The 12,500-nt window shown below is 36.9% G+C and overlaps 1 protein-coding gene across 3 annotated transcripts in view; it reads left to right on the top strand.

Moving 5' to 3' along the window:
• The window catches only part of LOC125045014 (basic phospholipase A2 pseudexin A chain-like), an 85,083-nt gene that overhangs the window by 70,891 nt on the left and 1,692 nt on the right, over positions 1-12,500 (top strand). The window contains exons 2-5 of one of the 3 annotated variants that reach the window (XR_007116522.1): positions 6,476-6,671; positions 7,740-7,846; positions 9,847-10,192; positions 11,329-12,500. The exon at positions 11,329-12,500 is cut by the window's right edge and continues 1,692 nt beyond it. Coding sequence is in view for 1 of the 3 variants with exons in the window: in XM_047642039.1 (XP_047497995.1) it covers positions 6,476-6,671; positions 7,160-7,266; positions 9,847-9,982; positions 11,329-11,392 (503 nt within the window). In the remaining 2 variants the exon portion in view is untranslated. Of the gene's footprint in view, positions 1-6,475; positions 6,672-7,159; positions 7,267-7,739; positions 7,847-9,846; positions 10,193-11,328 lie in introns of all 3 variants that reach the window. The other 2 variants (XR_007116521.1, XM_047642039.1) reach the window with 2 other exon arrangements.

Raw genomic sequence — 12,500 nt, 5'->3', positions numbered from 1 at the left:
GGCACTAGTTTGATTGACTTTTGCCCTTCGTATAGTTTTTTTTTCTTTCTTTTTTCAGTGTTGACTTTAAAAAGTGAATTCTTAAGAGGAAATAATAGATTTTTAGTCAGTGCGCCTTGGTCATACTAGAGAATTATTGAGAAATATAACAAATTAGTGAAAAAACTATATTCTAACAGTACTGTATTAAGAATTATGAGAGAAATGATGAGGATAACAATAACCTTACGGATTAACACTGATAATGGTAGAAAAACCCACAATGCAAAAAAAAAAAAAAAAAAAAAAAAACTAGATTTATTTCAAATGAAACTACAAATTTCGAAAGATAAGTATAAACAAGAGAAATCAGTATAATATAGATGCTGTATTACTGATATTATCATTATTCTTAGTTATGATCATCATCACCATTGTTATTCTTATCATGCTCATCATATTCCCCATTTTTCCTAATATATTAACACTTTATAATCACCGTTATATAGCATTACAATCCATACTACTAATAAAAACACCTAAACAACATACACATTACTGAATTGCCTCATTTAACCTAAACGTCAATAACCTCTCTACCTCCCATTTCCTGGTTTTCTTCCCATGTAATCGCAAATCACTTCTCGCGGTTTTGGTCAGCTGGGAAGGTCAGGAGGACACTGACCTTTTAGCTACACTTTCGGTAGCTTGACCTTGGCGTGGCGAGTCCGCGTGACAAGCCCCCAGGTCAACGGACGCTGCGGGGACTAATGACAGTATTAAGAATAGTGGTTGTGCTTGTCATCATCATCATCATCATCATCATCATCATCATCATCATTAACATTATTACCACCGTTGTTATTTTTGTTACTACTACTACTACTACTATTGCTACTACAACTGTTAAGGTTATTATTATTATTTATTATCATTAAGTTTGTTTTCCGGTTTTACAAAGTTAGATCTAGCCTAGAAACGTTTACATTTTTCTTGGTAATCACCTGACCGTCTGGGAAAACGTTTTTTGACGAAAGTTATGATTTACCATCTACATGGATTTATTTGAGATGTGAAGGACGGCATTTCATGTTGATAAATTGTGAAAGGCAAAAACCCCGTTTTAAATTCAGCTGATAGTTTAAAAAACACCTTGCGTATAAAGGAGTTTTATATAATGAAAAAACTATCTGGGGTATGATATACATTTTCTTTTCATGACGAGTAAATATTACTTCCTTTGATATATGGCTTATTGTTTTGCTCGTTATTCTGTGTTAAAACAAAGAAAAAGAAAAATACATACTCCATGTTGTAATGAAAACGAATATATGAAATATAAACATGTTTCAACATACTCAGAACAGTAATCTAGCCAAGAGTTAATACTGTAGCTCCTTCCAAAACTCGGATATCGTAAACATTACGAACTGACGTAACCCTCCAAATCCCATTTCTCTGCCTCATTGTATTACCTTTTCTGCTTTTAGCTACGCGCAATTTATGGAGGGGGGGGGGAGGGGGAGGGGGGAAGTTAGTACAAATTACAGTCGCGCTTGTAATAACTCATCCCTCCCATCACGTGACCGAGGGGTGTGTGACGGTTTAGCCACGACGTCGGGTCTCAGTGCATCGTGTATGGATAGGAGTGATTAATTGTTTAGATATAGGTTATTTAAAGGGGGGTAATCTGCTCTGTTTTTTTACACAGAAATAGTTATATGTACGCATACAGACGACACACACACACACACACACACACACACACACACACACACACACACACACACACACACACACACACACACACACACACACACACACACACACACACGCACGCACGCACACGCATACACTGTATTCATGAGCGCATACACACGCATCTATTTATTAAATACATATTTACCTTTGTATTCATATATGCATATAAACGCAAGCTTATCTAAGAAGCGTTGATAAAAAAAGACAAAGGAATCCAACCCTACGACCGTGAAATTCGTCTTTGTCAGATAAACGTCAAAGCCATAATAATAAATTCAGGAGAAGCACATCTATGGAATAGGACTAAAGACATTATATAAAAAAGGGAAATCCATTAAAAAAAGAAATACAAATCGTTATCTACCTCCAATCTCTACATCTCGCCTCTCACTCCTTGGGCTGTCGCTTGTACTGTACACCCTTTCGAAAACAAACTTAAATACAGTCTTCACCCTCCTACCCCCCCCCCACACACACACACATACACCAAAATAACATACAAACAAACCTTTTATCTTTAAAAATCGTCACGGTACCCTAACCTAGCGAGCCAACCGTTGGACAGGCATCTCTGTAACGAGGTTGACGCTGCTGGGGACGGCGAAGGGGCCCCTTGGGGAAATGACCAGCGGCTAGCAGGAAGTACAGGACAGGCTGTTCCTCTCGCCTCTTCCTGCTTGTCGACCTTGAAGTGCGCACTCCGACGACGCCCCTGGAAGCGAAAGTGATGCGGCCAGATGGGGGACTCCTGTTGCGGTAGAGAGGAAAAGGACGATTTTATTTTATTTTTATTTTTTATTTTTTTCTTGTAATGGGAAGTTGTAGATCTTAAGGGTTGTAATTTGGTTAGAAAGTCGCGTTTTATTTGTTTATTTCGTTATTAACGTTATTATTGTCATTATCATCACCACCACCACCGTCATCGTCATCGTCATCGTCATCGTCATCGTCATCGTCATAATCAATATTATCATTATTATTCCCGTCACTGAAAGCATTGTTCTGTAATCGATCTGGTCTCTCATTTCCCAATTGGTCATTTGGTTAACTGGTTATTGGCTGTAAATACGCAAAAAAGTGGCCATGAAAATTTCTGGGTGCAGTTGCCCAATTTCTGTGTGTGTGTGTGTGTGTGTGTGTGTGTGTGTGTGTGTGTGTGTGTGTGTGTGTGTGTGTGTGTGTGTGTGTGTGTGTGTGTGTGAGTGAGTGAGTGAGTGAGGATTCCGTGAGTCAATATTTTTATTAGCAGTAGTCGTATTTTTACTGATATTGGTTTTCTTGTTATCATCAATGTCATCATCATTATCATCATCACAAACATCATTATATTTATTATTACTATTATCATCATTGTTGTTATTCTGTACACCCCCACCCCACACACACATACACACAATCACACACACCCTTACGCCCACTTCTTGCCGCTTGTATCTAATCCCGTCACAGACTACGTCCACGTTAAATACAGTATATAATTAGTAGAACACGTCCATGTAACACGCTAGCTCCACCTTTCCCAATTATCATGTGGCGTTATTCGTGGTCGTGTAGTTGACAATAAACCTCTCAACACCAACTCAATAACTTAACATAGCCACACGCAAGTCAACATTACTTTATTCCATCTAAATGTTCAGGTTAGTCGAGGATAGGAGTGTCACCGAATGGGGGGAAAATGTTGTAATCATGTATACAAGTTATCGTTACTTTATTCCATCCAAGTGTTGGGAAATTCCCTAAAGTGTTGAAGAGGGAGAGCTAAAAGGGACGATAAATCAGGTCTTGTTGAACGTAATTATGAAGGCATGCGCGTCCATAGTGGGTCTCAGTTTAAACTTTCATATATAACGTGAACATCGACCTATTGACCTTAATGCAGCCTATCGCAATATATTGATATGTGTGATATTAATATAATTTAAGGCATATGATCAGATAATTGTTCTTATGGGATAAGAGAGAAAATATGAAAAAAATAACTTTTCTTCAATATTTTGCCTCATTTTTATTATATGTATTCCTTTATTCCGATGTTCCTTCAATGCTACCATGAAACCTTTTTTTTTTTTTTTTTTTTTTTTTTTTTTTTTTTCCTTCTCTAGTTATATGAGTTATTTATTTAGATTTGCTTCTATTCTTTTTTTTAATCTTTATTTTCTTTTTAGTTCTGCTCACTAGCGAATTTTGTCTTTATGGGTTTCTTTTACTCCTTTGTCTTGTATTGTTCACTTGTTGTTCTCTCTCTCTCTCTCTCTCTCTCTCTCTCTCTCTCTCTCTCTCTCTCTCTCTCTCTCTCTCTCTCTCTCTCTCTCTCTCTCTCTCTCATTCTCTCATTCTCTCTCTCTCACTCTCATTTTATCATTCTCTCATTATCTCATTCTCCCCTCCCCCCCCCCTCCCTCCCTTTATCTGTCCCCCTCTCCCCTAAAGAGTAAAACGTTTTCGAGTATGAGATTTTTATCGTTAACAGTTATTGTAAAAGGTCGTATCACATCAAATATCAGCAAGAAGAGAGATAGAGAGAGAGAGAGAGAGAGAGAGAGAGAGAGAGAGAGAGAGAGAGAGAGAGAGAGAGAGATAGTGTGTGTGTGTGTGTGTGTGTGTGTGTGTGTGTGTGTGTGTGTGTGTGTGTGTGTGTGTGTGTGTGTGTGTGTGTGTGTGTGTGTGTACCTTACACACACACACACACACATTTATATATGTATGCGTTTGATTGTGCGTGCGTGTGCGTGTGCACGCATAGTTGTTAATTTCTCATAAATAAAACCAGAGAAAAAAATCGATTGTCATTTACAGACTATATAAACATTTTCATCTCTTCACACCCTCTGCCATTACGAGTGTTTTACACAGTATATACACGGTTGATACACAAACACGTGTTAGAAGCAAGTTGTGTGGTTATTCCTCATCTTGTTTACATTCTAGTCATATGATTTAATCTCTATCTTTTGCCACTGTGACGCAAAACCAGAACGTCACGAAATTGCATAATAAAGAATTTCACAAAAATGTTATACTGCAACAGTCGCTACACTTCTTAAAATTTATAGGCGCCAAATTACGGTGTTGCCAAGTTACGTCAGCTGTGGACATTGTTATATACTTCTGCTTTCTTTCTTGATTTTTTTTTTTTTTTTTTTGTGAGTGTGATTCGATGTGGAGGTCAGTATGGAGTGTAATCTATTTGGGATTTTTTTTTTTTTTTTTTAACCATTTTCATAATGTTTGACAAGATCATGTCGAGGATGTGGCAAGGCTGTTCCTTTCCTTTCTGTTTCAACTCCGGTTGCTCAAAACTCTATTTTTATATCGTTTCGCCAATCTAAGTTATTTGATAATTGTGTGCATGTGTGTGCACGCGCGCGCGCACACACACCTATATGTAAGTATATGTGTAAGTGTACACACACGCGCGCGCACACGCACTCACACACACACACACACACACACACACACACACACACACACACACACACACACACACACATACACACACACACACACACATACACACACACACACACACACACACACTCACTCACTCATGTATATATATGTATGTATGTATGTATGTATGTATGTATGTAATTATACACTTCCTTATTTCGATGGTGCTTGCCATTATAATATTAATACGAGTCTCAAAAAGAGAGCTTTTAAAACTACAATTAACCACAGCTTGCAAATACACACTAACCCTTCCTCACCATGAAATTCAATACCAGAGCAATGCAAACGTTACACATTCCCACTAACATCCCTCTGGTCTCTTGAGTAAATTAATGAACCACCAAGATAATCAACAAGGTCATTAACTCGTGACCTTCTCCCGCAGAAAAGGACGACTTAGACGGATTGCAAGTTAATTACTTCCTGTACCTCATTCATCTCTCCTTGATTCCTCTGTTTTCTGTCCTCGTTCTGGAGTGAAATAGATTACGGACTGAGGAATGGCAAAGATCGAATTGGTTTAAAATTGGAGTTTATTGAACATGATAGCGAGTTGTAGGGATGGGGGTGGGGGGAGGTGAATTGTGTATTTTAAAGCGAATAATTGTGGATAAAACAGTTGTTTCTTCTGGGTACTTTTGGTATCTGTAATTAATTTCCTGCGGACGTTCATGTTAATTACTGATGTAGAATAGCTTGATTTTTGTGACGGTAATGTCAAATGAAGTAATATTTGTAATGCTGATGCTGATAAAAGCGTGATTGTATTGTTGCCAGTTTTGTTTTGCTTATGTTGTTCTAAGCATGGTTACGATTTATTTTAATATTGCTGCAACCACTACAACTTCATCATCATCAACATCATCACCATCATCACCACCCTCACCATCCTCATTACCACCACCATCAGATTATCATCACCATCCTCATCACCACCATATTATCATCACCATCACATTATCATCACTATCATCACCATCATCATCACCGAAACATTATCATTACCACCATCCTCATCACCACCACCACCACATTATCATCACCATCTTCATCACCATCACCACCACCACCTCCACATTATCATCACATCATCATCACCATCCTCATCATTACCATCTTCATCACCACCTATACCTCCACCACCTCCACATTATCATTGCCACCATCACATTATCATCACCACCACCACCACACCAAAATCCATGCTAACTGCACAGATTAGAAATCTAAAACCACCTCAATGAAGTACGCCCACTAAAACCTTCCCTCCCGCTTCCAGCTTCTGCATCCATGGACCTCAGCCAGCAGGAGGAACCAGAGCAGACCAGCATAGCCCCCAGCAGGAGAAAACGCTCAGTCTTCCACCTGTTCAACATGATGACCTGTGCCACAGACTGCAACCCTTTAGATTACAAGGGCTATGGGTGCTACTGCGGTTTCCTGGGCTCTGGCGTTGTGGTGGATGGCATTGATAAGTAAGTATTTCGTGGAATGGGAAGGAGATATATATATGTGTAATGGTGGTGTTCGTTTTGAGGGTGTTCCTGTGAGTGGTTTGAGTCGCTGTTGTTGGAAAGTGTGTGTGTGTGTGTGTGTGTATTCTTGGTATTATGGAGAATAAGGTTTTTGGGTTTATTTTAATATTCTTTTTTTTAGTGTTTTATTGATGTTGTTCTTTTCATATAGGCTAGTTTGATATACACAGAATAACAATGGTTAAAGTAATACTTGGTGGTTTTGTATATCAAAATAATAAGAAGGTATATTTGGAATTGATTTGATTATTTATATAGATTTTCCAAATACACTAAATGATCTTGAGTATTTGATTCTTACATTGCTGAGTGTTTCTTTATTCTAGCACTCTCATTTAATATTAATTTGTCATTTCCCATTTCATATTATTATTCCACTCCCTCTCTCTCTTTAAGTTAACCCATTTTCATATCAAATGACATTACAGATGTTGCAAGGGTCATGATTGGTGCTATGAACATGCAAGTTGCAAAGGCATAGATCACTACTTTACTCCCTACAAGTGGAAATGCAACGGAGGATCACCTTACTGTGGTGAGTGAGCTGACAACCCTACCCTGCTGCTGGGCCATTGACCAAAAACAGACCCGGCGGGTGGGAGACCAGAGCAAAGGCTTATGGAAGACCTCATATATATATAGATTACATTATTTGTGTTTGACAAGATACTGATGTTTGTATTTTTTTTCACAGGTATTTGACACAAGGTATTAATGACAATATTTCATCCACTCTTTCTTATGTTTGTCCTGTCCCTTCTTTACCAATTTGCACTGCCTTTAAGCACTGTCTCTTTACATCTCTACTAACAGTCTTGAAAGCCGCAAGAGCAGCAGTTAAGACCAATTTAGCTATCAATAACAAATGACTTTTTCTTACAGATTCAAAGCACAGTGGACTACTGACTTTTCCTTATTTCTTTCAATTTATATCATCCCTAGCTACCTACTTTTGAGAAAAATGACTACAGTAACAAACAAAATGACTCTGACTTTGAATCTGAACAGGTGCTGCGCCAGACATGACTGGTGTTACAATCAAGCTCGGTGTCCCCTTATTCTCACGTACTTTGCCTCATACATCTGGACCTGTCATCGCCGGCAGCCCAGATGTGGTAAGGCGACTCACTGTTGACTGAGACATGACTTGAGAGGTCCACCACAAGATGATAGACATTCCTGTTATCTAGATGCCCCTTAAGAACAGGAACCAATACTCAGTTTCTGTGAAGCTATGGCAGACTTTGGTTATAGGGAAATAAGTTGCCTTTACTGGCTTCAAGATGACATCAGGATACAGTGATTTTGGAGATGACTTAAGCTAGATCTTCAGTGACACCTTGACCATGGCTGTGACCTTCCAGTGGGACTCAAGAGGCACAAGAAGCTCTCATGACCTCGAGGATTACTTTCTCAAATACCCGTAGAAATCCTACAAGTGACCTGAGTTGACTCTTGACCAGATAAGTATACATTAGGCATGTACAGAAGGTGGTTGAGTCATTATGAGGATGATTTTCAAAGCCTATGATAGTTTTTGCCATGAATCCAAGAAATGTAGTATCCATCCTCTATAATATATATAAATCTTTACTTTGAATGATAGGCTTTATAGAAAATAATATTAACATAAGATTATGTACTTTAGATAATTTACAAATTGTAACACATATTGACAATACAATAGTGACAACAGATAGGTTCCTTAATAATTTGTATGAATTAATCAAAATTGCTTTTCTTTCATTTTTCTTTTTTTAGTGAAAGTTATCCTCATTGGCTTAAACAATTCAGTGGGAGTTGGGCAGAGAAGCTATGAAAGGTTTTGATGGGACTATTAAAGTGCTTTTTCTAAAGACCAGCACAAAAACTACTGCTGAAGACTAGGATATAGCTTCTTGCTTCTGATACTGTACATAATGTATAAATGTGTTTTTTCTCTCAAGAAAGTTTTTTTAAAAAGGCTTACAAAAGCTTGGTTGCATTCTTAATGTAATAAGCAAAAACTCCTTCAGCATGTAGTAATGTTTTTGAATAGTACATGCATATGCACATTTTGGGCTTTCAGCTACTTCAAAAGACACTCTTACTTTTCTTATATATGACTAATCAGCACCAATTGACTCTTCTTAATTCTGTATATTATTACGGCCAGTTGACTTTATGCACAGTAAAAGATCAGTAAATCTTTGCAACTCCCATATCCCTGTCTTTTCCACACTTGCACTTAGCAGTGTGTCCTTCATATTCTGTCTCTCTTATTCCCTCTCCTTGGTATTTTCTTTTACCAATCCAGAAGAATCTCAAATGAAGAGTTGAAAACATCTTATTTCTGGCTATATCCCACCAATTGGTCACATCCAATCTTTAATCATGTTGCCAATAGGTCTTATTTATATCACACTCCCAAATTACCAAAATTTTTGAACACATTTCTTTTGCCAGACATTAGGTTTGTTTTCAAAGACAGACTGCGTTGGACGTCAGGTAAGTAGAGACACTGGGTTTTCCTCCCACCATTGCTGACACTTGATATCTGCATGTAAGACCATCGGTTTCTGCATTTAAACTGTTGTAAAATATTCTCTCCCTTAAGCAGTCAGTTGTTTTCTTGTTGCTGAAGAGAAAGAGCTCTCCTTGAGTCTCCTTCATTTCTACCTGTGAGAATATATATTTAAATATCCTGTTTTCACCTAATCATTTCAGGTCAGTTCATTTAGATCACTATTAGAGTATCTGCTTAACCCAAGTTTTCCTTTTTGTTTGATTTGGAATTTATGTGGTTCAACAGCGGACTTGAATAATGGATCTCTCACTTGAAGACTGAACTTACTAAACTGAAGGAGAACTCTTTATTTATCGCTTGCATGCTTTCCTGTATTAAAATGTTAGCATTTTTTTAATGATATATTTTCTCTGTAATCTTGTATTATAGAATTATTGTCTTAGTTTAGATAAGCTGAGCAAAGAAAGATTCTTATTTAAAGTTTAGATTGAAAAAGAAAGAGCTGAATTCATTAAATTGATATCAGATATTAATCTTGTTTATTATATATAGATAGATATAGGTATATGCATGTTTGACTTTGTTTTTCAACTTCTCTTTTGTTTCCAGTACCTACAAAAGGCCCACTTGGAGGTCCTAATAGCTGCGGCCATCAACTCTGCGAATGCGACCGAGAGTTTGTTGAATGCCTGAAGCAGCACCCCTGCCCCAGGACCAAAGCCATGTGCATGACTTCACCCTGGAGGTACTGGCAGAACCTCTTCATGGGCATGTCTAGTGGGATGGGAATGCACCACCCACCCCATGAGGAACATGCCCATGACCATCCCAATGAAACTTTCTAAAATCCTGGAAGGATGAGCTGGTTGGGGCACCCTTGATAGAACCTACTACTTGATTTATTTTAGGACTCTTTTGTCAGAAAACCACTATGATGGCCCTAGGTTTCTCTAAGGTATTCCACAGTGAATTCCAGTGGCATCTTGATAGTTTTTTTTACATTATTTTATTCTTCTTCTTACATCAACTTCATTTATACATATCTGTATGTTGTACATACCTCAGGTAGCATTAGACACAATTTTGTAAATCTTGTGCAATTTACAACATTTAAAACAGGCGTTGATAAAGCATGTTCTGTATATTGTCTGTATATAGAACGCATGAGTTGTATAGTCATTTGTAATTTTGACATTTATAATCACCTTCTAAATTCACTTGTCATTAAGTTAGATTTTGCAGGGGGGGGGGGGGGTCATTTTAGTTAGTTTAGTTTATTTCTCTTAGCAGTAGATAGAATACTGTTCTGTTTTGAAATGTGAGGCTCCAGATATAATTCATATTTTAGTCAAATTGTTGCTCTGTTTTTCCAAGATTTTTTTTTCTATAATTTAAATATTTATAGAAAAAATATATGTAAGTTTTGTGTATGACCATGAATAGATATTAAGAAACACATCTTGCTTAATATAAAGACTAACCATTCCATTATCATGTATATAGTGATTTAGATACTATTCTCCATACAATAATGTACATACTTTGTGTGTGTATGCCTTTTGTGATGATCTCCTAATAAGTATGCAGTAGTTTTATATGATTATATCCTGTACTAATGTGTACATATATACTGTATGTGTGTGTGTGTCTTGCTTAATATAAAGACTAACCATTCCATTATCATGTATATAGTGATTTAGATACTATTCTCCATACAATAATGTACATACTTTGTGTGTGTATGCCTTTTGTGATGATCTCCTAAGTATGCAGTAGTTTTATATGATTATATCCTGTACTAATGTGTACATATATACTGTGTGTGTGTGTGTGTGTGTGTGTGTGTGTGTGTGTGTGTGTGTGTGTGTGTGTGTGTGTGTGTGTGTGTGTTTGTCTAAAATGTGTAATGTGTAAATTACACATATACTTAGTATGTTGCATATGAATTTGTATGAAAGATACCTCATTTCATCCCCAACATCATAATTTTTCAGTATTATCACATTAAGCTAAATATTTTCAGCCTTGCTTTGTAAATGAGGTTCATCAATATTTTTTACACCATTAATTCCTTAAATTTTGGATTTGCAGAAATACAATATTCTTCGGGAAAATGGGACGTGAAGCTACCATAGCTCTCCAGACACTTCTATAGTCAATGCCAGGCCAGGGGACTGACCTTGTTCTCGACTCAAACAAGATAACTCTCACTGTGATAATTGACGCAGTTGTGACGGCACAACAAGACACCAGATGACATGCTACACAGATATGGACTTTTAAGAATGCGAATAATGACAAGGACATAATTTTTTTCATTTTCAGAATAAAGGGAAGTTGTGAATGACTCTTGTGATGTTTAGTGTGAATGAAAACACTGCCACTTCTATTTATTTTTAATTGTTTAAGTGTTTTTTTTTTTCTAACAAGTTTACCTCTAATATCCCATGGTTTTAGGAACAAATATATATCATAGTTGCTGTCCTCAGGAATAAGTAAACAAAAATACCTCAGGACTAAAAACTTTTCATAGCTGTAATTGAGCCATCTATTTTTGTTTGGAAATACGTCCTTTTTTGGGGGGGCTTTAAGCTTTTGTATTATGCTGCAGAACAATCCTTCCCATATTCACAGATTACATCATTATATATGTATGCAGTATAGTGTATGGAAGTTCCCAGTTATTATAGAATATAGGTAAGCTGTGTTCCTTTCACTGGAAGTTGATTATCTTTTGAGTGATTTTCATTCTTCTTTTCTCATTTTCTATTACTTGAGTGTATACTTGATGAGCTTACTTGTACTTTTTTGTATTAATTATCATGAAATTATAAGTTATGAAAGTGCAGCACAAACCCTTATAAATTATGTGGAAGTGTGTGGTAAGAATGAGTACAGGATAAGTGAGTGTTGCTAAGAACATTTAAGATATTAATAATTTGTCTCAAGAGTTATCTACACCTGTTAGAGGTCTCACTAGATGACACATATTGTGGAGGACAGATAAAGAGAATGACTTTCAGAAATCACTCCAAGGAAAGACATCATCAAATAGCATTTCTGTATGCGAGTCAGAACCTGGGAAATTTAGGTCAGGAAGACAGGACAGGAAGTCTTTAAAGGTTAAGGAAAAAGGAGCAAATATTTGAATTATTTGAAGCTACTGGCAAACAAAGACCATTAGATGGGCAGTTTTCCATGAATCGAATGTTTTCTCTATATTTCTTATAATGGATATAAAATATAGCCTACAGTAATGTAAC

Source organism: Penaeus chinensis, chromosome 36 (genome assembly GCF_019202785.1).
Source record: "Penaeus chinensis breed Huanghai No. 1 chromosome 36, ASM1920278v2, whole genome shotgun sequence".
NCBI lineage: Eukaryota > Metazoa > Arthropoda > Malacostraca > Decapoda > Penaeidae > Penaeus > Penaeus chinensis.
This window is presented reverse-complemented; position numbering and strand designations above follow the sequence as displayed.